Raw genomic sequence first — 27,600 nt, 5'->3', positions numbered from 1 at the left:
TAAAGAAAACAAAATAAATACAAAACAGTAAATATAATTTATTAGTTAGTAAGTTTGCAGACAGACAAGTCGAACGGACCAATGACGGCCGATGGCGGATGTGATGTTCTGCGCTCTTCTCATGTGCTGTGGGTGAGACGGGTGAGGGGGGTGAGGCTAACGAATTGTTTAGTCCCGCTAGTTAGTGGGCGCTTTATCATGTGGCTACTCATTCGGCTCAACTCAGTGCAATTCACTTTCAAATGGCACAATTACAAGCACACAGACACACTCATTTATTTATATATGTGCACTTAAACATATTTGCATTTGATTTTATTTTGGATATTTTATTTTTATGTAGTTTTTATTATACACTGAAGGGGCTATTTAAGTTTTTAATACCCAAAATGAAACAGCAGGGACCCTATAAATATATAAATGATCAGCGTGACGAGCTAAATCCATTTAAACTTGTCGGTCTGCCTGCATATACGCCAACTAGTTGCTCAGTTTTTGAGATATCGTTCTGAAATTAAGCGCAAGTACTTTTCTCTCCAAGAGGCTGCACAGTTGTTGGAACCGCTGATATCGGACCACTATAGCATATAGCTGCCATACAAACTGAACGGTCGAAATTAAGTGTTTGTATGGAAAACTTTTTTATTTGGCGAGATATTTTCACGAAATTTGGCATGAATTATTTTTTAAGGCAATAATAAAATTTCTGAAGAATTTGTTCGGATCGGATCACTATAGCATATAGCTGCCATACAAACTGAACGGTCGGAATTAAGTGTTCGTATGGAAAACTTTTTCTTTTGACGAGAGATCTCCACTAAATTAGGCAGGTGTTATTCTCTAAGGCAATGCTGCAATCTCTGAAGAAATTGTTCGGATCGAAACACTATAGCATATAGCTGTCATAGAAACTAAACGATAAAAATCAAGTTCTAAATAATCTTTTGTATTGTGAAGGGTATTATACATAGCTTCTACAAAACTAAAGTTAACGGTTTTTCTTGTCTGTTTTTTATATTTATAGATATACATTTTTCTCGTTTCTATTCCTCTTGTTTTTTTTATGTCTTCCATTTTGGTATTGTGATTTATACTTATTTTTTCCTTAAGCTTGTGTTTGTAGTTGACCCTGCCTCGCATGACCGTCGATCACATCTGCTCCGTCATATGTATTTATACATATATTGTATACTATATATAAATCACACAATTTATTCCTTTGCTTATATTTTCCATCCGTACGCATGATGAATTTAAATTATTTAAACTATACACGCGTCATTAATTCGTGCAGCAAAGGTTATTTATTTTCGTAACTTGCTTCCGAAATAGTTTGCTTGTGTATTTGTATGTGCCGGCGGCTTATAAATAACGGCTGAGTTCTAGTTGAAGTAGCGTACAACAACAACGGTTTTGTGGAAAATTCTGCTAAGAAGGATGTATTTGAGTATTTATCATATAAAGAAGCCATTGGAAGCACTTAGTTTAAGCTAAAGACTGAATTTGTGTCTTCTTTAAATACTCTTAATAACTAAAAATTATTAAAAATAAGTAATAACGTTAAATAACCGAAGGCACCGATGATAGAATACCCTTCACAAACAAAAAAAAGTTTGCAGAAGGCACTTCCAAAACACTCAATTTCCTTGAAAGATCATCAAGCAAAAAAAAAAACCAACAATAATTGACATTCATTACCTCAACCATCACTCTAAATGTGCGTGTAGGCTATAGCAAGAAATTAAGTACCTTTATTTTACCGCCTGAACTTGATGCGTTGACATAAATAATCAGCGCACGGCCCACGCACTTCCGTACTCCATGGCGTATGCGTAACATGTAATTTCCTCTTCTATAATAGATTCAATGTGTGAGGCATGTAAGAAGCCATCAACTAAATGTAGACATACGGGTAATGAATGTAATAAAATATTTGATATATGCGCCAGTAATATGCAAGGTCATGTAGGCATTTACTTGCCATTGCATGGCGATTAACTTTGAACTTCCTCGCATTTACGGAGCAATTTAAGTTTTTGCAGACGCTTTCGCCGACTTGTTTTTTATAAACGATGCTTTGGTCTTATAATATTGTCTTGGTGTTGTGCACTACTCTTTTAGTTTATGCTTGGTCATATTTTTCCGACTTGCATTCTTTGCTTTCTACTTATGAAGACATTACAGACTTTATTTATGTGCAATGTTTATATGTGGTTATTTGTCTGTATGTCTATATGCTTATTTCATGGTGAAAGCTATTTTTAGTGCCACGCACTCAACATCTGCTTTATATTAATAGATATATATACATATATATAAGTGCACTTATCACTTTCTGGTGTGAAAATATATAATGTCTGTCGGCTTCTTGCACTTGGTCTGCTGACTCGGCAAGGATTTTGCTATTTTTAGAAAAATCGTATTTCTTTGTTGCTTGCTGGTAATAGGTAGCTATATGACATAATTTTGGAAAAATAATAAAATTTCATGTATTTCAATACTTTTAAAAATAGATAAGGTTAGGTTAGCTTATTCTGATCGTCTAAAGACCACCGTATAAACCAGTTTTTGTCCGTAATTAATCCAAATGAACTACCGCTACTTAGAATATGAGAATCTGCGGCCTCTTTAATGATACCTCATGCAGTGTCTCATGCCTGAGGCCCGCAATTTTTTCGCTGCACTTGTTCTGCGCTCGAAATATGTTTCATTGTTTCTCAGGTGCCTTGCTCGCGACATTCCGTACAGTCTTCGATCTATCAGCCCCATTCTGCAGGAATGTGCCATTGCTTAAATCGGGTTTTATCTTATAAATACTCTTTTTCTTTTATCTTGAAGTTAGCTTTTAATTTTTAGTGCCGCTGAAAAAGGAATGTGTCTCGGATAAGATTTCATGTAAAATGCGCCTGATTGTAAGCAATGATTTGTGAGCATCTTTTCGTAGAATTTTTTTAGTTAATTTTATTTTACTTCCCAATCTATTGATCTAATCGATAAATTTTTAAGTAATACAAAAAGTAATTGCGCGAAGAAATTTGACGAGCTCAAAGTATAATTTCAATAATTTAGTTAATTAACTTCATTTTGACAGCATTTTGGAATATCACGCTAAACACTAGTATTCCCACCATTACTCCGCTTCACTCACCCTTCAACAAATCTTCCATTAAATCCACTCATTCATTGAAGCAACAAACATATGCTTGACACTTGACTCAAGGACTAAGTTTTGCTCAATTTCCGAGCGCGTGTCGACCTAATTTTCTTGCTATTTTCAGTCACATATAAGAAATCTATATATGTGTTTTCTTCTGTATATGCGCATAGTATGTAAATCAGTTACTAAATTAACTGTTATGTGCATGTGTGCGCACCTAATTAAGTCAGCAATTGTTGTAATTGCAATTAAATTAGCTCTTTTAATACAGCTACCGACACTTAGGTTGGGGTGTGTCTAGTGCACACATACACACATACACGCATTTATTGTTTATAACAGAAACGTATTTATGGAGCTGACATGGCGTATGAGTGATGTCCAATTAGTAATGATTATTGCAGTCAAAAACACAAAGACGCACTTGCTTATGCATATAACCATGTAATTATGTAAGGCATCTGGCAGCAAGTGATGAATCGGAAAATGACTGCCTTAATTACTAGATATGAAGTGATAGTTTTTTGCCAAGATATTGATTTGAAGCGCGTTAAAATTGGTTGGCTACTGCTGCTGATTACTTAAAGCGCTCTCTTTTCGCGTTTATGCAAATGTGACCAGATTTTTGTTGTTTCAATTTTCGTAGCATATTTTTACGTGTGTGTCAGCTGGTGTTGAAGTCAGTCAAGGTCATAAAATGACTTTGTGTTTCAGCGTTTCTTTAAGCAGTTCCTCTTTGATGCCGTGCTTGCTGGTAATTAAGACAATGTCCTTGAATAACCTTGATGATTATTTGCGCTAAAATGACAATTTGTTTTTGTTTGTTTTTGGAGCACACGTTTTCGCATGAAATAAATCTTCATTTAATTATTTGCGTGATATGCATACTAAAAGGGGTGCGTGAAATTGTTGTTGTTTTTCGGGAGGATATTTTATTTCTAAATTTGATTTGTTGTTGCTGCAAGCGTGGTGATATTTGTGTGCCTTAGCGCCTTACATACCACTTAATACTTACCGATCCAAACAGCTTTAGAACGTCGAAGTAACACACCTTGGCCGAATAAATTCTGGGTCAATTCCGGTATCACAGAATTGGCATTTATTGGAATTTTTTCCACATTTCTCCTTCTTTTTGATTGAATATATGTAATTATACTCTTGCAACATGTTGCTACAGAGTATAATAGTTTTGTTTACCTAACGGTTGTTTGTATCGCCTAAAAATAATCGAGTAAGATATATGGGTTCGAAGTAGCACATATGGGCTAAACATTTTGAAGAAGTGAGCATGACCACGCCCCATAATAGGTTTAATGTACAAATATTCCAAACCACTATCGACAGTGTGAAAATAGGTGATACCGAATGTGAACCCCGCTTGCTCTCCATATAACGGTTTTTTTAAACTCATAAAAGTGTGAAAAATATTAACTAAATACACCAGAGACATAAAATTTTATCCCCGAGATGATATAAGAGTGCTTTGTAGGAAGCCGGGATAAAAAATGAATGATAGGCGCGGCACCACCCAACTGAACTCGGGACCTGCTCTAACAATTTCAACAAAATTTGATATGTAATATCCTCCTAATATACGTAACTCATAGTGTGAAAATGGCGGAAATCGGATTATAACCATGCCTACTTTCTATATAACGCAATTTTAAATTCCATCTGATTCTTTCACATTCTAGAGTATAAATTAAGCACCAAATAGCTAGATGAAAATTTTTCGGAATAGTGCCTTATGACCGAAAAATATCCAAATCTTATTGTCCAAAACTGTTCAAGCCCCTAGGTACCGAATAAGTCGACCCCAGTACCTATAGCTAACTTTTTACCGAAAATATCGGTCAATGTGTGAGAAATACAATTGAAATTCAGACAGAAACCTTTTCTGATAATTGTATGTCTGTGTGTTACAAACGGATTGAATCGTGTCTATACTTCCTTAGCTTTCATATACCTAATACAACGATTTTCGAACTTCGAGGTGACTTTATACCGCATATATTCGCCAACAAGTGAAGTTTCTCAATGAAACTGAGAGAGCGTGTTTTATAAATAACTGCGTATCTCTGTGTCTAAAATGGATAAAATCGGGTGAAAACTTGATCTAGCCCCTATATAATATCAGGATTTTCGAACGTCCGGCTTCATAGAGATTGTTAATAGTATATGAGGTACCTTAATGAAACCCAAAATAGATCAAATCGGGTCGATACTACCCTCAACTCCCATATTTGAATATAAAGTTTGCCAACATCTGAAGGAATTTCCCTGACTTTGATTCTTGAATGTTGCAAGACCATAAAATGTTCGGTTACACCAGAACTTAGTTCTTCCTTTCTTGTTTTTTGTTATTATCTTTTCGCTCAAACAGTTTCTGATCATAAATTCTGACTTTTGAGATATACATATTTCTGTAAATATGAATTGTTTGCACTGCGAAGTGACCTTGATTTTATTTTTTTTCCTCCACTCAGCATATTAAGTTTTGAATTCCATTATTTTTTATTCATATTTTCTTTCTAATTAATTAACTCAAAAAGTTTTAAGCAAAATCCATCGTCCGAAAATAACTTCTCCCTGCTGTTCTCTCCAGTTATAAAAGTTATAATCCATTTATAAAATATTAACCGTCTAGCATTTCATCTTTATTTATAACTTTGCTATTCCACTTTGCTATTCATTTTCATGGCATCCCGTCCATTACGTTCGCCGACAAAGTCTCGTAAAAATTCATATTTGCTTCACTCGCGCACTCATAACGTTACTTTTTGCATGCATTTGCTACACCAACAAAGTAAAGCGTAACCCCAATAAGCGGATAAATTGGTTGCTAGGCTAAAAAGTTCACTGCCGGCTTGACCTTTTTGACCCGCCATCTGCATAACTAAGTGACTAGGTCATGCATATATTCATATGCACACATGCTAAGCGAACGTCTAAGGAGTGTCACGTTGGGACATTCTTATACAGATATGTACGCTTGTGTGTAAGCTTGCACGTGCAAGTGCCGCAGGGAGCACCTCGCCGCAAATTATGTATGTGTGTGTAAGGACGAATGTTGTGGAGACGAAGGTATGGAGTCAGCTTAAATTGCTCATAACAAATATAGGTTAGGTGCATACTAACAGCTCAAGCTTGCTGAGAGCTTTAATGTTGTACTTAGTTTACTTCGACCTAGATATATGTTTTTCCTACCTTATATGTGGATCAAATTTCTATTATTATTCATTCATATATGCCAAATTATCAGCTGGTCTTAGGGAAGTACTACTTGCCACTAAAAATTAAAAAAACGCCATTTCACATCTACACACATATGCATGTAAATGTGTATGTCCAAAATCAATGTCTAAAGTTTTAGCAACAGTTTTCGCTAACGCTTGCGGCTTTAATTTCGCTTTCACAGCCACCAGAACTTGCCACAAGCTTGTGGTAGGCTGACAAGTAAGCATGAAGCTTGTCAGATTTTACAAAATCATATAAAATTTTACAAAAAAACATACACAAAAGTAAATGAGTTTTAATATAAGTAAACATTTGAGGACATGACAGCATTTACAAAACTTTGAAAGTGCCCGCTAAGTAATTTTTAGTGCACTGTAGGAAAATTAACGAAGACACTTATTGATGTATGTATCATATGGCACAAGAAAAAACATTTATAAGTGGTACAGTGAGTTCAAAGCGAGCCGAGTGCGCGTTAAGGACGTTCTAGACGACCATCAATATCTGCCGACGAGGGCTTTGTCCAAAAAATCAAAGATTGGGTGCTCGAAAATCATCAATTGACAATTAGAGATCTCGATTATGGTACTTGAACGTCTCAAGTTTCGACCGGTGCCTTCATTACGATAATGCACCGTACGAGTACCATACTCCATTGGTTTTCTTTTGTGGGAAAAACTCGACTTATATCTTTACGCAACCGTCATATTCGCCTGATTTGGCTGCTTACGACTTCTGGCTGAATAGAAAACTCAAAAGACTAATGCTGGGGTGCCGTTTTGACACAATTGTGAAGATAACAACCGATTCGAAGAAGGTCTTGAAGGCTACATCGGAAAAAAGATTCCGACAAATTACAGGACTGAAATTGAAAGCGTTGGCAAAAGTGCGTTTTATCGGAGAGGGGAATTACTTTGATGGCGTTGAAATTGATTTCGAAGAATAAATTCATTTTAGTTTTTGATCATCGTATTAGGAGAAATTATTGATTTGGTATAGACCCTAAGTTCCACCTAGGAATTACGGGAAAAAAATATATATATACATAGGTTAGGCTAGGTAAATCTGGTTTGCCAATAAGCCACGCATAGACCAGTTTTGGTTCTTGGCGTTACCGGTTGGAGTTCAGTTCCTAGGTCCAAGAGAAATAGTCATCCTTTAGGACGCGAATTTTAACAGACTCTGTGGCCTCACTACAGACTAGTCTTGTCCGGGACAAGTGCACAAGAGATGCTCCATTGTTTCCCGGTGCCGTGCTCTAGACATTTCTTGCAGTCTTCTCGATCTGTCAGCCCCATACTTCCGGTTTGAGTCGCTACGAGATAGACTCATTTGATATAACTCAAAAGTTTTTGCAGAGACTTTCTCTGTAAAATACCCTATTTTTATCAATATTCATATAAATGATCCGTTGAAATTTCCAATTATCATTTACGTAATTTGGCATTTATTTTTCCTACAGGGTACATATCTATGCACATTCGTGAAAATCTATGAAAATTCTCCTTCTTATTATTAAATATGTACCCTTGGTACTCAAAAGGCTTTCAGACATTTACCACGCACTTAAAGCATATTCTGCTATGCGCATACTTACAAACTTGCATTATATATACAAGTATATATATATATATATATATATGTATATTAAGGTGGTCCTTATATTATAAAAATTAAATGTGTATGTTAAAAGTAAGCGATTTGAGTGAAAGCTAAGCCGATTTGGAGCCAAAATTTATTTGTAAGAAGATGTAACATTTTCTTTCGAATACATTTAAGTGCCACCCTAACGCGCATATGTAATTATACTGAACACATAACTTTTATATGAATTATTTTCGTCGAATTGTGCGTAGGTTATTGTGGTTTCTGTGAATTATTAATATTGAAGTGTACAAGATTTTTCAATGTTCTTGAGGTTTATGCAGCTTTAAGCAGCTGAGAAGTTTAGTTTGATATCAAAAGGGGTATTGGGAGAAGATTGAAATTTTCGATAAATTCAAGAGAGAAAATTCATCGAAAATTTCACTGGCATTATTCATTAAGAAGCTTATTGCAAAATATCTTGTTTGTTTTGTTAGTTTTTCAAACATTTTCTTACAATATCTTGTTTAGAAGCACAAGATCTCTTTAGTTTTGTTCTTTGTGCTTTGCCGGTGAAATCTCTTTTCTTCGGCAAGAGATCGGTTTATATAATGTGGTTCAAAATCGTTGAGGTTTAAATGTTTTCACGCTCGAATGATCGGTGTCTTCTTTTTTCTAACGATTTTTTTTTAATTTTTTTAAATCAGTTTTAGCTTCGCATATAAAACAGTTAAATAAATTAGGCAGCTTTACTAGTGAAAGTTTTTTCTTGAAAGTTTTACTTGATTTTGTTATTTTGCTCTGCGTTCTCTATTAAAACCAGTTTAAGTTTTATATGAATAAGTGTTTAAAACGTTACGAAGGTTTGTCTATGAAAGCTTTACTCAGAAAAGTTTTCCTTGAAGAGGTTTAAGTGTTCATAGAAGTTCTAAACTCTTTTCACATTTACTTCTACTCCATTTTTGAGTCGTTTTTAAGCCAAAGTGCATCAAAACTGCTGATATTCTTCTTCTTGATTGGCGTAGACATCGCTTACTCGGTTATGGCCGAGTTTACAACAACGCGGCTGTGGTTCTTCTTTTTAATTTTTTGGCGCCAACGTAGTGCAGTCATTCCTCTTCACCTGCTTTCTTCAGCGGGTACTGCGTCGAATATTATCAGAGCTGGAGTGTTTTCATCCATTCGGACAACATGACCTAGCCAACGTAGCCGTTGTCTCTTAATACCAATACGCAAAGGACCAAAAGTCTTCCGCAGATCCTTTCTGTCGAAAACTCGTAACGCCGACTCATTAGATGTTGTCATCGTTCATGCCTCTGCACCATATAGCAGGACGGGAATAATGAGTGACTTATAGAGTTTGGTCTTTGTTCGTCGAGAGAGGACTTTACTTCTCAATTGGCTACTCAGTCCGAAATAGCACCTGTTGGCAAGAGTTATTCAGCGTTGGATTTCGAGGTTTCCAAAATAGACGAAATTATCTACGAGTGCAAAGTTATGATTTCCGAAAGTGACATGGGAGCCAGGTCGCGAGTGCGACGACTGTTTGTTTGATGGCAGGAAATATTTCGTCTTACCCTCTTTCACTGCCAGATCCACTTGAAGATTGATGAAGTTGCACGATAGGAAGTCGCCTTGCCTGAAACCTCGTTTGGTTTTGAACGACTCGGAAAGAGCCTTCCGAATTCTGACGGAACTTTTGGTTTTGCTGAACGTCAGTTTACCCAGCTTTTTACAGGTCTTTTCCAAGATTTGGCGTATGCTGAATATCGGGCAGTTGTTGATTTTCTTGGCCTGAAGCTACACTTATAAGGTTCGATCAGTTTTTCAACGGTAGGCATTAATGTTTCACACAGTACGCTCGATAGAGCCTTAAATGCGATGTTGAGGAGACTTATTCCACGCTAGTTGGCGCAGATTGGGCAGAGCACACTTAAGTTCCTATCGTCGGGCATGCTTTCGTCTGACCATATTCGACTGATGCATGCTTTTTGTCAGTTCTTCGCCGCCATTGACATTAAACTCCACCGACTACAGCGATTTGAATGGCTGGGCATCAATGCTTACCTCGAATGAAATCACATCGCAAACGCTGTTATGAGCAATTTTCATTGCCACACCTTCCAGAGCTTGTCACTTCACTTCGTCCATCAATATTGACGAATTTTCCGGCTCAGTTGTAAACCTCATACATATGTATGTATGCATACCTATACATTTATATCTATATGTATGTTCAAATATAGTCTAATAAAAAAGAGCTTGAGTGCCACCCATCAGTACGGGTTCTGCTATCAGCTCAGCCGTTCTTGTTGTTATTGTTGCGACTCGTGACAACCGCACTCACCAGCGACACACCCCAACACGCCACAGCTCGTGTTACGGTTGTCAACATAAATGACAGTTTGAACGCGACGAAGCGAAAATAAATTGTTGCGCTTGTCAATGTGCAACATGCAACGTGCGAGCGATTTGCAACAAAGCAGAACAATGGCCGTTGCCAACTTTGCTGCTGCAACGCTGCGTCGCTTTGATAGTGAAAGGGTAGGCAGGCAATTACAACAAGATGGACGGTGAAAAGTGTGCGAGGTATGAAAATGAGTGTGTGTGTGAGCTTGTGTGAGGTATAAGTAAAAAGGGGAAGGCAAAGAAAAGCGGAAGGGAAATGGGCACTAAAGCTCATATTGCTTGTTTAAACATTTACGAGTAAGTAAATTGTATGTTTCCAGTATACGCACATGTGCAAGTGTGAAGGTGTTTGTTTACACAACAACAACAACAACAACAACAAATGCCGCCATTCGTTGATGAAAATGCTCTTACAACAACTTTTGCTGGCGCTTCCAAATGTCAGCGGAGACCCTATGTTATGACGAGTCATATGTCCGTATGTCTGTCCATCTGTCCGTCTGTCTGTATCTTACAACAACTTGTTTTTGTTGTTTTTCCATTTTCGGAACTCGATATCGGACCACTATAACATATCGCTACCATACAAACTGAACGATCGGAATCAAGTTCTTGTATGGAAAACTCTCACATTTGACAATGTATCTTCACCAAATTTGGTATAGATTATTTTCTAAGGCAACAATGTAATCTCCGAAGAAATTGTTCAGATCATTTATTTCTTTCTTCATAGTTTTTGTAATTCCTTCCTGCCACTTACATACATACCTACATACATACAGAGGGTTTGTTTGTTGTTGTGCTTAAGTTGCAAGCGTTGCATTTGAGTTGATTTCATTAGTGTAATTGTCATTATTGTCTTCTATTTGCGTCTATTAATTTGTTGTTGGCGCGCAATTCATTTCACACACACACGCTGCCATGCTGTAGTTGTTGTTGCTTGTGGCGTTCGGTTTGCTTTCATAACGCTGCTGGTTTATTAGTTTATGAACTTGATATGACAGTTGATGGCGTATTTTATTGTTGTTGATCATGTTGTCCTTGTTGTTGTCATATTTGTTATTGTTATTATCGCTACTGCCAATGCTGTTGTTGTTGTTGTGCCCGCCGTTGATGTCTTATTTAGTTGTTTGCACTATTAATGCTGTTGCAATAGCCTTAGGTGGTTACACCATTCCATCGATTGCTATTCTCGCCCTTCATTTGCTTGTGTGTGTGTGTGAATATGTGTGTTCTAAACAATTTGTACTTAAAAAACAATAAACCTTTATTGTAGTGAATGAAATGGAATTTTTTTGCATATCATTTTGTTTTAACGGTTGTGTTTTTGTATTAGGACTCGACGGTTATAATTGGGTTTGCCGCGAACTCGTTGAACGTGCTTTTAGGCCAGGTGGGAGACAGATATATCCAAAGGAGAGATTGCTTTTGTAATCTTCAACTATCGATGGGAGACTAATGAGTCACTTGTTGCTCGTGAGCTAAGCTCTTGGACGCCAAGGTGAATTTACTACATATGCCCATTATGCTGCCGGTTGGTAACCAATTTCAGCCCTATTCTACAACTCAGTGGATTCGGTAAAAGCCTGATACTTTTCCGCCCCAGCTACTCGATGTCTCTTAAGTTGGAGCATTGTGAGCCGTGAATTAAGTACTGTCTCAACCGGCCGAAGACTGGGCATTCGCATAGATTATGTTCCAGCGTCTAACCATCCTCCACGTATGCTCTACATTCTGCCAAATCCACTTTTACCGTTTTCTAAATGTGCGATCTTAACGGCAGATGCCCTGTGAGAACTTTAACAATGTCACTTTGCCTTTTGCTGACCAGTAGCAGCTTTTTGGCCTTTCACCATCAATACTTTCCCAAAGTAACTTTGTGGTAAGCCCTGTCTTGCTTTTGTTGCAAGACCTGAGATGGTCCTCTAGAGTCCATTGCTTCAAGAAACCCTTGAAGGAGCTGAAAGCTCTGGGACAGCTCACGGAAATTGTGTTCTCAGCTGCTCCCGCGCGGGAAAACTCTATTTTTCCATTTCCTTTCATATCCCAGATGATATGAACCAAGTTACCTACCGAAAGTCTAGTTATTGCCTGTATACATAATCTAACGCAATGAGACTTAATATTGGCGCTACGGATAGCCTCAATTGTCGTGTGGCTATACTCAGAAGAAGCATGTTCCACTCTTTGATCCGCCAGTGAATATGTAGATTACGCCGTTGGAACTATCGATCACTGTACCATTGCTCCAATCTTCTCTACTATGGAATTAAAACTATTTATTTAATTTCTCCTGGGTCCCCTTTATTCGGTCGCAGCTTAGCCCAACTTCATTAAAAAGGTTGGTTGTGATGCCCGTAGTGACAACTTGCCTGGCTCCAATGACATACAATCATGGGTCGGCTAGCCATATGCATTACTTCATGCCTAACTTGTATGTGTATTGGTTGGATCTCGAGATAATTCCAGAGCCTTACAGTCATACCCAGCAAGCCGGTCTGTTCCAGGGGTTTAAAACTGAACTTTTTTGTTAGTATCATCCACCATATTTTTATTTAATTTCTCATTAATTATAATATCTTGGCTTGACCCATGTTGGCTGGGGCTGAATGTGTCTATGTCAAAAATATGGTACCTTCTCTATTTAGTTCTGCAGCTCGAATTAGTTTCTCCAGTAGTAGATTGAAGAAGTCGCACGTTAGGGACTCACCTTGTCTGAAACGTTATTTGGTATCGAACAGCTCGGAGAGGCCCTTCCTGATATTTACAGAGCTTTTTGTATTGTTCAACGTCAGCTTACACAGGCGTATTAGTTTTGCGGCGATACCAAATTCGAACTTAGTGGCTCCTTTTCGCGCTGTCAAAAGCAGTTTTAAAATCGATGAAGAGGTAGTGTGTCGATCCTCATTTCACGGGTATTTTCCAAGATTTGGCGCCTGGTGAATATCTGGTCAGTTGTTGATTTGCCAGGCCTAAAGCAAATCAGTTTATTGACGGTGGACTTCAGTTCGATAGAACCTTATTTGCAATGTTGAGAAGGCTTATCCCACGGTAGTTGGCGCAGATAGACCCCTCTTCCTTTTTTGTTGATTAGGCAAAGCATATTTAAATTCCAATCATCGGACATGCTTTACTTCGACCATATTCTACAAAGAAGCTGATGCTCCTTATCAGTTTTTCGCCCCAGCCGCTTTGTTGTTGTGACTCACTAACTATTCAAAAATAATTTTAACATAACAATAATGAACAACTTCAAAACTATAATTAATTCTAAGCAACGCTTGCTTAAAATTAGTAAAGGCATTGCTTCTTTGGAACAACTAGTATTTTTTTATTAATTTTCCAACAATTGTCTCAAGTAACTGTTTCTTTGTTTAGGTCTAAAGTAAACTGCTCAAATTACTTTTGTGAAAATATAATCATATTTGCCTAAACAAATGAAGTAGAAAAGTAATAAATATTATACAATTATTAACTATTTAGCATTAGCATAATAGCGTAACTTTTATGAACACTTAAAACCATTTTTTTGTTATAAAAGTACTAAACAACTTTTATGGGTGCAGCTTTAAGACCGGTCACGAAGAATTTTCCTTTATTCTCAACGACTGTGGGCGATTTTGCAATGCTCGAGCACGTCAGTGATTAATTGAATATTCAATTATATTTGCAAACAAATCATTTGTCATTTTGTAGATATATAGGTACATACTATAAATATTTTCAATGCTTTTTGCGAATTTTTACAACTCAACTGCGGCTACACTCTCTTTTGTAAAATACACGTGCGCGATCATAAAAGAACAGACTAACGTCATAAACATTCCTATAAACTTTAAAATCCCCGAACAAGTAATTAATTCTTAAATAATCTTACGTACGTATCTAATGCAGTGGCACAACGAAACAATTGGATTTACAATAATCATTAATTCAATACCTTAAGCTCGGAAAGTTTTGTAATTTTTAGTCAGGTTTGATCGTTTATACTTTTTTTGAGCGTTATGTGACTCGGAATAACAAGAATTTCAACGGAAACAAGAGAAAGGTTTCTTAACTCAGCTGATTCATGTCACCGTGGAAAATATTGCACGAGGAGAGCAAATAAGACAAGAAACACGTTATCTTCAGCTGCACTGAAGCTATAATACCCTTCACTTGAGTATTTTTATAGCATAAAAGGGTAGAAAGAAATTTATATTTTGGTTTTGATCGGTTGGTTTGATTGGCAGCTTATGCTGTATCAGTAAGATCTAAATAATTTTTTCTCAGATTTCAACGTTGCCTTGAGCAATAATTTGAGTAAAATTTCGTAAAGGTACTATGTCCATACTGGGACTTGAGTTTGATCGATCACTACATGCTATAATCCAATATCAACGGTTCCGTCAAATGAACAGCAGATTGATGTCTCAAAAACTGAGAGACTAGTTCGCGTTTTATCAGCACGCTGATCACATCGTGGCAAACTTAAATATTAATTCTGGTGGAGGAGTAAACTCATCAGTGTATTGAAATAAGTTCCCGAGTAACTGAAGTTTTTCTTACAAAAGCCACACAAAGAATAGGCGATATTTGCGCTCAAACTGTTTCAAAAAGAATTGATAATGACCACACTGATCTATGTTAGTACTTAATACACCTTTAAGGCATATTTAAGCCGCCTAAGACTACTATAGATATTCTATGAGCGAGATTTTTAAGCACTTTAAATCTTATATTGGGTAGTCGAAATAGTCCATTCGTATTTCTAAACAAACTTCAACTTATTTTTTATATTTATAATGAACTTAAATGAACCAAATATATACCATTTTGGTCGAATACTTTTCACAATTTTTCAACTAGAGACATTATTCCATCAGTGTAAAACTTTTCTGGTTTCTCGGCGGAAAACTGTGACAAGTAATTTTTATAGGCTTCCCTTGAAGGCAAATTTATTCTATTAAGGGACTTCTGCATTGAACGAAAGAAATGGCAGTCCGATAGTGAAAGGTCAGGGCTATACGGCGGATGCATCAAAATTTCCCAGCCAAGCGCTTCCAGTTTTTGCCGAGTCATCAAAGATGTGTGTGGACTAGCGTTGTCCTGATGGAAGACGAAGTCCTTTCTGTTGATCAGTTTTGGGCGGTTTTTTTTTAATTGCTTGCTTCAATCTCATCAGTTATTGACAGTAAAATGTAGAATCAATCGTTGGACCAGGCTGAAGTAGCTCATAGTGGATGATGCCTTTCCTATCCCACCAAACACTCAGCATTACCTTTCGAGGCGTCAATCCTGGCTTTGCGACCATTTGTTTACCTTCACCACGCTTGGATCATGATCTTTTTCGCACATTATTTTCGTATTTGATTCACTTTTCTTCTCTTGTTACTATTTGCTCCAGAAATGGTTCGATTTCATTTCGTTTCAGCAAAGAAACGCAGATGTTAATTGGGTCCATTAAAATTTTCATAGAAAATTTACATAAGTGGTATCCAAACATTGAGCTTTTTTTGTAGCCAGCCTTTTTGAAATGGTTCAAAACCGTTTGATGATGAATGTTAAGTTCCTTTGCGATGTCATGGCTGCTTATGTGATGGTCCTGGTCAATCTTTTCTATAATTTCATCGACTTTTTCAACGATAGGTCGACTAGAGCGAGTTGCATCTTTCATATCGAAATTTCCAGAACTCAAGCGAGCGGGAAACGGGCTACACGAACTGATAAAGCAACACCTCCGTAAACTGCACAAATTTCATTGGTGGCTTGCGTGGCATTCTTCCCTTTTTGCTACAAAAGTTGAAAAATATAGCGAATTTTTTCATTATTTTCACTCATTTTTGAACAGCTGTAACTTTTTTCAACTTTCCTAAATTTAATTTTCTTTTTTGTTTAAATGAAGCTTACTCACCTTTCCAACACTATATGGTATGACACAGTGTGATTGGTATCACTGGAAATATACCACTCCAACGACGTTTATTGACAAAACACGAAAAGAATTTTTCGGCTAACCAATATATTGGTTATATCAGAAAGTGGAGCTGAAAATTTTATGCTACATATATGTAACATGATGTAGTGAATCGTAAGCAATAAAAAAACAGAATTTCGATTTTGATTATACATTGTTTCACATTTTAGGTGACGATATTATAGTTTTCTTTCAACAAAAATTTGGAGTTTATACTGTAAGACTTTGAAAATAGTACGTTTCATATCAGTATCTCTGCTGATAGTTCACCACTTTACCATTTCAAATATCAGCAACTTGTTCTTATATTTCTAATTTAGTTGGCACACACTTTCATCTAAAATTCTCTCCAGTATCTGCCACATTTAGCGTTGTCCCTAAGCTGCTTTAGTAAATAAGTGACAGATATGTAATCAATTGGATTACAAGTGCTCTTCTAAATGTCGAGATTTTTTCGCATTTCTGTCACTTTACTAGCTCATCGATGGCATAAGAACTGTTCAAGGACACTCAACTCATCTACACAAAAACTAAAAAAATAGGTCCCTTTTACAATACAACAACAATCACAAGATAATCACCCACTTGCTGTGTTGTTGGGTATTTCCTGTGGATTTATTTGAAAATGACCGAAAAATGTCTTATCCGAAGTACGCCTCACTGCACGTGCATTAAATATTAATCAAATTAAATTGACAAATTAAATATGTACGAGCGTGTATACAAATATATAAGTATGTAACTTTTTGGTAGAACGCTAAATAAATAAATAAGAAAATTATTATAGAAAATATTTCAAAATACGCAAAGACCCTTTATTACCGTTGTATTAACGCTTTAGTATACTCAGAGTCCATACACACACATGCAGAGTTTACTCAAAGCCTCCACATTACTATTTCAAGTTCAGCTTTTATTATTTCTAGTTAGAGCTTTTCGCAGCTAAAGCTTTTGTTGCAATATTGCTTAAGCTTTTCTCGTAAATTTTTGTTTATTTGTATTTTAAAATTACCGTTAAATGTCGCTTCCCATCATTCAACGGTAGAATGAGTAGCCAGCAACGCAGCTTTTTATTGCGGTCGCTGCCACTCAAGCACACTTTCACGTTATTGTGGCGCTTAGTCGTTGAGTGTGGCGTGCCAGTTTGACTTTTTACGTGGCAATTGTGCGCTTTTATCATTTTTAGCGTGTTAAAGATGAGTTTTATGAGCGTTAACTCATGAATTTCTGAGTGCAATTACTGTTGTCGAAATTACAGTCGCGGCAAAAAAGTGGTCGCTTCTGCGATTTTTTGAAAGTTGTAAAAATTACAATATTTCTAAATGAAATATGATTTTTGTTGTTCTTTTTCGTTTTAAATAACTAATAATAAATTTTGAATTGACCATCTGAGATCATGCGGAGTGCAATAAGCATAAAGTTAGGTTAGTTAGGTTAGGGCGTAGGATTGATCAAAAATCCATGGATTTCAGTTGGACAGATATTTGTCCTTTGTGTTACCCTTAAACTGCCATAGGTGGACTTACCAGATCTTAGATTGACGAAGATTTTTGAGCCTTACCACAAATTCAATCCCAGTCTCCCTAGATTCTCGAAAGGTGTGTCTACCGAGATATTTCAATCTCAGTCTCGGAAAATCCCAGCACAGGAGGAGAAAGTGACAAGATGATTCAATATCGCCTTACTGCATTCAGCTTTGGCAAAGAGCGTACGACAGAATTTTTAGCCGTACCGCAAAGAAACCTATTGGACAGTGTCCAGTCAAAACACCAACAATTGTGATTCGCAGAACCTCTTTCGGCTCACTCTGAGTGAGAAGGATTTCGTAGTCGCACCAATACTGGTTGTTGACCAGCGCCTGCTGAGATCATTGGTGGTCCAAAGGTTCAACATCAGAACGTAAGAAGGATGCCCTTCCTAGTAAGCTCATTGGTTTTCAGTTTCCGGCGATTCTGCTGTGATCGAGCCCCCATTCAAGTCTAATATAGAAGAAACTTGAAGCTATTGCTAATGAGGTCATGCTCTCCTTGACTAGTTTCCAAATTCATCGAAGTACTGGAGAATTTCATTGGGCCCCTTACATAACAGGTTAAGAGCACTACAAAAGTTTTTTTTTTAAACAAAAACCACGGGCACGCTTGCAGAAGTCCAGACTCTGAACCCAATTTTCAACAGTTTTCAAGCATAAATCAGCCGCAATTTCACGTTCGATATTCGTAAGAAGTTCATTAATTGTCGTTGGTTTTCAATAAATCGATTGAGACATTCGCTGTGTTACTTGTGGCGCCGTCCTGTTGGAATCACATATTGTCCAAGTCCATATTATCCCATTCGAGCCAAAAATATTCGGTTATCATTGAGCGGTAGCGATTCTCATTTACAGTAACGTGCCGGTCTTGCCCATCACGGTAGAAGTACGGCCCAATGGCGCCGCTGGCCCATAAACCATATCAAACCGTAAGTTTTTCGGGATGAAATGGAGTACGTGTGGATTGCTGTCTGACCAATAACGCATATTTTGCTTATTGAAGACGCCATTCAGCCCGATATGAATCAATTTGATCTTGTAAGGATGTAGGCCAAGATTTTTTTCGCAAAATTCTCCACAATGACTTTGGGTCACAATATTCTCGAATTGAACACTGCTTTGATAGCGGGAAAATTTTGTACTATGACTGGGGACTCAAATTTTTCCACTTGCTCATTGTTGAACTGAAGGACGATTATGACGACCACAAATTGAACGTAGTGCTCTTAAAGTTGAGGACACTGAGTTCGAATTTCGGTAATAAATTTTAATAACTTCGACTCGTTGATGTATATATATTTTTACATGATGAAATGACAAACCTTACTTAAGAGAAATGTCAAAAGAGCGGGAAAAAGATGGCGTCGTTTGCTGTCCTATTGGTGTACTTTGGTGGCGTCGTTTTGAAAAAACCCTTTACCTAGCTTCCCTAAGTCTAATCGCTGCTTTTGCTGTCTTTTCTGCTAAGCACATACTAGTTATGTCTACAGGTTCAACGTGTAGAATTGTTCCGATTGTCCTTAGTCAAAGTCGTCAAAGTTAACCCGAGGAAGGGATGGGTGAATATCTCGAGCTTTTTTAATTAATAATTGAGGTTGTGTTGACTTTGGTTGAAACATATTGACACATCTCACAACTTCACTCTTGGGAAAAAAATTCCGTGAGTTCCCTTGGATGTGATTGTAGAAGCAATATGGTTAGCACTTGTCACCTCCTGACTTCTTTCTACCAAGTTCACTTTTACTCAGCTTTGTAATTCCTACAAGTAATTTCGTTCTTAGTTCCCTACTAATGAGCCACTAGGACATAATTTTTACTTCTACGAACCACTGCTTTAAGTTGATGGAAGAAATACGCATTCCTCATGTCTTTAGAGGTCTCCATGGAATCTAATAGTCTGTCTTTACATAAACTAGATCAGTGTCGGTATTCTTGAAGTTCTGACCAAGACTTCAAATTGCTAATATAGAGGAAGCTTAAGTACAATTGTTCTTCAGTAGATCTCCTCTGACCTATTTTATAAAAACTATAACCTAAAATAGTACTACGGTTCCGAGCTGCAAGTCCTTTAAAAATTTTATATGCTACATTTATATTTATCTCCCAATTACACTCAAAAATATACATTTGAACTTTAGACTTGAGCCCTTTTCTTAGTAAACCGCCAACAACACCAAATCAAGTCAATGAAAGCATTACATAAAGCCTTAACGACAACTTTTAATGAATTCGTTCAAAGATCAGCACACAGTAGAAGAAGCAGCAATTTTCAAATATAAAACTGAGAACAATGCAACAACACCAACAATCAACAAGGTATAAATCATATTAAAAACGAAGAAGCAACAATGTTTGAAGGTGCTGATTACCCGATGAGTGGATGGATGGATAGAAGGATGATTATGCGGTGACAAGATCGCTGCCGAAGCAACGAGACCAAAAAGAGACACAACAACAACGCCAACAACAATGGCGACAAGACAAATCACATGTAATTGAAGCAGCAGCTTAATATGACACTGAGTGCAAAGCCACAACAACAATAACAACAACCACAATAACAAATAATAAAGAAGAGTGCATAAAAATATGACAGTAATAAAAATAAACGGTAAACATAGGCGACAAACAAACAAACAAACATGCAAAACACGACAAAACCAATGAATATCAAATCAGCGACAGCCATAAATTGCAATGAAAAGGAATCATTACACGTAATAAAAGCGAAAACCTGAGGATGACAACCGCAGCAACAACAACAAAGTGCATACTCAATGATGAGAAGTGAGAACGTCTGAGGAAAGTGTGACGGCGAGCGCCGTTGATGATGGCAAAGTTAAACGCGAACTGAGATCGGTTGCGTGGGTGGTTGGCGGCTGCTAAGAAGCGACCGTTAATTGGAGGGTTGCATTCGAAAGTCGCAGTCGTATAACTTGAAATACGGCATAGGGCATATGATTGCGCGATCACTCGCTAAGATGATGGATGAATCAGCCGAGCGTTGCATGCAACCAGCGACGATTGGAGACGACGTCGAACACACACACCCGTTATCAGTCGCGCTGGCTGACATTTTGTTTGGCGTGTTGTCGGACGCTTTGACGTTTTGTCAGACTTTTTTTTGACGCTTTGTCTGACACTTGAGCGCCGCACTGCGTTCAGCGTTCGTGTGCTGTCACATGTGAGCGTCAATTTGAGTGATCTGCCTGCAAGAGTAGACCAATTGTTGTGCAGCGCGCTAGAAAGGCGATAAAAATGCGCTCTCAAATTAAAAAAAGCATAAACGACGATCGCGTATGCCAAAGAGAGATTTAAATAAAACACGAATTAAGTGAAAATAAATCTCCCCACACAAAAAAAAGAAAACAATGAAGAACAGCAACCCGCAAAGTGATGGAAAAAATGTGGATACAAAATACGGGAAATCTCAGTGCTCGGCGGTTAGTTTGGCCGGAGCAGTTAGTGTGAGAGTTACGTGCGAATAGTGGACGCGCTTGAAATTACAACGAAGGAGTAAACTTTGACAACAACAATAAACTTTAATAGCGCAAAAAACAAAAACTGAATCAAATGAACTGTAAAACTATTTTAGTTATTTGAAAAGCACTACGAAGGGCGGGTGTGAATGTCAGCGGCGTAGTGGCACAATAATTTTATGAAATACCAATACGTGCCGCCAACGTTTCAACTAATTCAGCAATTTGACGTCGCGCCAATTTTTTTTTTTTTTTTAATTTGCGCTGTGGGCGCGCTCGTCAAGCGCCAGTGAATACGTTGTTGCTGCAGCTGGAAGTTTAGTCGAATACCCAGACGCGCACGAGACGGTGGAAAGCGCGGCGCGATAGCAAGCGAAAATCTCCATAGAAATCGTCCTGAAAAGCTGCGAAAAGCAAGAAAAAATATTCATAAAAAATACAATAGATTTTGAGAGCAATTTAAGTCTACGGCTTTGTTGAGAGAAATTGTTGTAAACAGCTAAATATTGAGGAAAAAAAGAATTTAATATAATTTTACAAAACAACAAGTGTTTTCTAGAACATTCATAAACAAAAAATATCAAAATACCTGAGTTCCAAAAATAAACAAAAAATATTCGCAAAAATTATTGTTGTAAAAAAACGTTGGCTTTTTCTTAGTGCAAAAATACAAAAATACTTACGTCACTCCTGAAAACTTCGTAAAATTTCAAAACTATTAACTTTCGAGAATTAATTTACTTATATCAAACAATTTTGTGAAAATTCTTCGACATAAAACTTTCAAAAAAAACTCTACCATACCATGAGACTTGCTCTATTGCTTTGACAAAAGTTTCAACGTTGGCAGCAGAGATTTCGTATACGCGTGGTACAACCACTAAAGATGACGACACAATACAACAACAATTTCGAGCTACGATTAAGCGATGAGTAGGTTTTTTATTTTATTGTTATAAAATTTTTATTAATTTAATTAATTTTACTACAAAGCTGCGCTTCATATGGGTTTTATATAGGTTCATTTTCGAAATTCTGTGTGCTCTATGTGAGGTTTAAGAATAGATAACTTTTTAAAATTCTGTATTTTTAAGACTTTCGACATTTCTTCTGAGTAATTGACAGTTTATGTGGTTACAAATTGTAAAAATAATACTTTTTTTATTAAATATTTCAAAATCCGTCTGAGTGTTTGTCCTTCCCTTTGTTTACGTATAGTCGGGCTAGTGGCTTAATTTTTGTGATATCGCTGTAAAACTTTGCACACCTTCTTTTTCTCTAATAGAGCTGCTTATATGGCGGAATTGCCGATATCGGGTCACTATATCATACAGCTGTCATACAAACTGAACGATCGGTATAAAGTGCTTGTGTGGGAAACATTTTTATTTGACAAGATATCTTCATGAAATTTGGGATGAATTATTATCCAAAACAAAGCTATAATCTCCGAAGAAATTGTTTTGATCGGACCGCCATAGCATACAGCTGCCATACAACCTGAAGGATCAAAATGAAGTTCTTATATGGAAAACATTTTTGCTTAACGAGATATCCTCATGAAATTGGGCACAACCTTTTATCCAAAAGAGCCTTAAAATATCCGAACAAATTTTTAAGATTGGCTATCTATATAATATAGCTGCCATAAAAAGTGATCGATTAAAATCAAGTTCTTATATGAAAAAATTTTTTATCTGACAAGATATCTTCACGAAATTCGGCATGAAGTATTACCAAACTTAACACTATATTCTCCGAAGAAATTGTTCAGATCGGGTTACTGTAGGATATAGCTGCCGTACAAACTGACCTATCAAAATTGAGATAAAGATCTTTTTATACCATTTTATGCATTAAAAAGTGCATCTGTGTTGGGTTATCATAGCTTCTTGCTTAAATACCTATTCCCAGTTAAACTTCACTTACATACTTATTTTTGAAATATAAAAAATTTCAAAATTTTCCCCATACTACCGCTCTTATGCGCTTCGCTCTTGACTTGCTGCCAAACACAATGGAAGTCACGTTTAAATATTTTTTCGCGTTTGTTTTTTCTTTCCTCAAATTTCAAGTCTATTGTGCTTTTCCTATGCTTTATTTACTATTTTTTACCGTTCTGTATTGTTATATATTTTATTGTTGTTCTGTTTTTTTTATATTTTATTGTTGTAGCGTTTTTTGTTATATCTTATTGTTGTTGTGTTTTTTTTTATTATTTTGTTTGTGTTGTTTTTTCTATTTTTTTGTTGTTGTGTTCTATACAATGCAACGCGGCGTTTCTTTTTTCATTATATTTTTTTGCTTTTGTCATATTCTTAATATTTCTTTAGCTTAGCATTTCTGTTATGATTCAATTGCAGCAAGCTTCAGCTCTAATTTCAATCTATTATGCCTTTCGGCACGTGATTTTTGAGCTGTTAAATTGCGTGTCTAAAAATGCTTGCAAATCTTTCCAGTTTTTTACGATAAAAATAGATGAATGTGGATTTGTGCTATTATGGGTATTAATGCCAAGTAAATTCATTTAAGATAAACACACAAAAAAATGTATATTTTTTAATTTTATATAATATTATTTCTATTATCTGAATAATCATGGCATTTCTAGCACTCACAATATGGAACTGTGCTCTTTAAAAACTTACAAAATTTGGTTGGCCGTGCCCATTGTCACATCAATTAATGTTTATTTTTAGCATAATAACAGTTTTGTAATAATCTATTCTATTTAATCTAGTAAAGAAGAAGAATAACCTAAAACTGAATTAGCTTTACCCTAAAAAAATATATACATTATATATACCTATAACTGCCCAAAACCCAAAATTCCTCTACTACTCTACCCAGCGACATACCTCCTTGAACAGACGAGTTTCGGCAGCTCTCCAGCACACGCCATAAGCGGCAAAGGATGACACTCTGACACGCTCACTGTCACTTGGTTCAAAATTAATAATGAAAGCATGACACATGAGTGCAAAATAAGCAGCACGGAAAGGGCGTCTGGCCGCGGTGTGTGTTGGCGAGGATGAAAGGAAATTTGATTCAATTAATAAAGCAAACATCAGTCAAGGTTAATTTAAAATGACAAACTATGGGCAGCTAAAAAAAATAATGATTACATATGTTTGTTTGTAATACATATGTACATGTGTGTGTATTGGTTAACACAAAAATAGCTATAGAGTCATCAGCGCAGGAATCATTTATCAGGGCAACGGTGGGACAGAAGTCATAGGCTATACGTACACCCACATGCCTGAAAATTGAAAAGCAAACAAATAGCTGGTATAACTTACCGGATAGTAGGATATATTCATTCTATGGTGAAATACTTGTATATTGTACGATTCTAGTTATAATTGTGGGGTTTGTGAGAATTCCGCATTCAAAAGTTGCTATAATATGTACATAAGTATATACAGTCAATGGCCTGATAAGGGATACCGGTGATCCTAAATACTTTCGCTCTAGACATGTGGCTCATTTATTCGCTTTCTTTCGTTAAGCGTTCTCGTAAGCTCATCTTGTTTTCTAATCAAACTAGATACGAGTATAATATATAATTTAAGGTAAAAATCGATAAATATGCTATGAGATCTCCCCGAAGTCTTAATGGGTTTAATTGTGCAGGCGATTGCCGTAGACTATACTATATTTTTACTATAACATAAAGGTCGCTAGGTCAACAACTATTCAGTTATTGCCGAAAGATTTTATTAAATTTCAAATACTTCCAGGAAACCTAACCTTTTTCTTTTCATTTAAGCACCTGGATATTACTATCACCTCACTAAAAACTCGTAAGCTAATATAGTGCTTTCAGGATTCTTGTTTTTTGAGTACTTCGTTGTGTACTCTACTGAAACATGTTTGAATTTGTATCCCCAGGTCTAGCATTGCTGTTTCAGCTAAAAATCTCAAAAGTTTTTCCAAAATACTTGACTACAATTGTGGAATCTGAGTTAGTAAAGAGATCTGACTGATATCAATTGCAAGACTGTTCTTCAAAATTAAATAACTTAAGGGGTTACATGGGTTTCCTTGGGAACAATTTCCTTTTTCCTTTTTTCAACAATTCTTTTTCTCACATAAAAAATGAAATATTTGATACAATTTTTTATTGTTACAAACATACACTATAACAAAGAAAGACTGAAATTTTTGAAAAAAAGAAATATTTTAAACTCAGTCATTGCGACGCCATTTCCGGTGACCCCTCGGAAAACAGTTTCGCCCGCGTTGGCAAGATAACTCCTTACAGGATCATGCAAAGTTTAAAAAATACGTGTGTTAACTAAACCTTAATTTAGAACTTGGACGAAGGAAAAAAACTGAAATTTGGATTTTTGGCAGACATTTTTACAAAAAAAAAATTAAAACTTCAGTGAAAATTTGGCGACATATTTTTCAAATATTTGTAATCGAAAAAATCCTTCTCCAAAGTCTTTAAGAATTGTTTCTTAAAAAACTGTATAAAATTTCATGAAGATCGGTTGAGTGGTTCTCGAGAAATCTTTCTAACCGACTTCAAAAACACAGTTTCGAGAAAAACGCTTTTAAAGACGGCGCACTTAGCCTAGCTAGCCTCGAGCGCACAAGTTCTCAAGGTTGTATCTCCGAAACTATTACTCGGATCAACTTGAAAACTTTAGGACAATATTCAAGAGGTGATGTAGAATTTAATGAGACAATAAAAAAATTCGATTTTTTTGAAACCAGTAAACCTATGTAACCCTTTAAGAAAAAATATTAATTTTTCAGCATTTTACTGACCTATTTCGCGAGTATGGTGTAGACTGCTAAAAAAAGTTCTGAGTTCAGCCTTTAAAGCCGCTTATGTAAAACTTGCAACTGTAATACCCATAAACTCAGAAAAATTACGAAATCATTTTTATGAAAACGTTGATAATCATGATTGATAATGACTAAAATATTTTCTATCTTTCCAATTATTCAAATTCCAAACATTTTTTAAAGGCTCTAACTCCATATGTGATATAACCATAATTCATATTACTGCGCACTCGTCTAAATAATTATTTTAATAAGAATTATGCACTTTATTTGTAGTATATAATTCACATAGGGTTGCATGAGCGTATTCGAAATATTTCCAATTTTTCTCATTTAAAAAATAATCTAAATAAAAAATACCTCTCATGACATTCCATTGCTAGTCAAATGTTTTCATAAACTCAATTAAATGCACTAAAACAAAGTAGCCTTCAAATAGTAACAACAACGCAGCTGCATATTACAGTTATGTGTGTTTACAAGGCAACTGATTCACCCAAGTTTGTCACTCAAAACTAATATGCTATCATATGCCATGCATTTTATTGTTAAAACCATTTCCGCATTTGCCTAACAACTTGCTGCAAGTACGCGCATTTCCATGAACATACTATACACACATATTCTTATATATATAAATGCGCACATAAACATTAATGTATATACTCATACTAGAGATTATTAAATATAAAAATACAAAATTTAGATAGCAATGAGAACGAAAATGTCATGTAGTATACACCATGAGCGATACAGTCTAACAAACAAGTATTCAGACAATTTTTCTTATTCACATGTTCTTCTTCTTTATTGGCGCAGACAGCGCTTAGGCGGTTATAGCCGACCACCACCACCAGCGCGCCAGTCGTTCTTCCTTTTCGCTGCTTGTAGCCAATTGGAGATTCCAAGTGTAGCCAGGTCCTTCTCCACTTGATTCTTCCAACGGGGTGGAGGTCTTCTTCTTCCTAAGCTTCCCCTGGCGGGTACTGTGTCGAATACTTTCAGAGCTGGAGTGTTTTCATCCATTCGGATGGCGCAACCTAGCCAGCGTAGCCGCTGTCTCCTTATTTGCTGAACTATGTCAATGTCGTTGAATATCTCGTACAGTTCATCGTTCCACCGACAGAGGTATTCGCCGTTGCGAATGCGCAGAGGACCATAAATCTTCCATAGAACCTTCTTCTCGAAAACTTGTCATCGTCCATGCCTATGTACCATATAGCAGGACGGGAATAATGAGTCACTTAAAGAGTTTGGTCTTTGTTCGTCGAGAGCGGACTTTACTTCTTAATTCCCTACTCAGTCCAAAGTAGCACCTATTGGTAAGAGTTATTCTGTGTTGGATTTCGAGGCCGATGTTGTTGTTGGTGTTAATACTGGTTCCAAGATAGACAAAATTGTTTCGACTTCGAAGCTATGACTGTCAATAGTGACGTGAGAGCCAACTCGC

General features: G+C 36.5%; 1 protein-coding gene across 3 annotated transcripts in view; it reads left to right on the top strand.

Annotated features, from left to right (window-relative positions):
- Window positions 1-27,600, top strand: part of LOC126753830 (P protein) — an 84,966-nt gene that overhangs the window by 37,784 nt on the left and 19,582 nt on the right. The window contains exon 1 of one of the 3 annotated variants that reach the window (XM_050465546.1): window positions 21,313-22,283. The exons of the other annotated variants lie outside the window; for them this stretch is intronic. Within the exon in view, the coding sequence (XP_050321503.1) occupies window positions 22,237-22,283 (47 nt within the window). The 5' untranslated portion in view covers window positions 21,313-22,236. Of the gene's footprint in view, window positions 1-21,312; window positions 22,284-27,600 lie in introns of those variants that run through there. 3 annotated transcript variants of the gene reach the window in all.

Source organism: Bactrocera neohumeralis, chromosome 3, assembly GCF_024586455.1.
Source record: "Bactrocera neohumeralis isolate Rockhampton chromosome 3, APGP_CSIRO_Bneo_wtdbg2-racon-allhic-juicebox.fasta_v2, whole genome shotgun sequence".
Lineage (NCBI taxonomy): Eukaryota > Metazoa > Arthropoda > Insecta > Diptera > Tephritidae > Bactrocera > Bactrocera neohumeralis.
The sequence above is the reverse complement of the archived record's forward strand: the minus strand, read 5'-3'. Positions and strand labels throughout refer to the sequence as shown.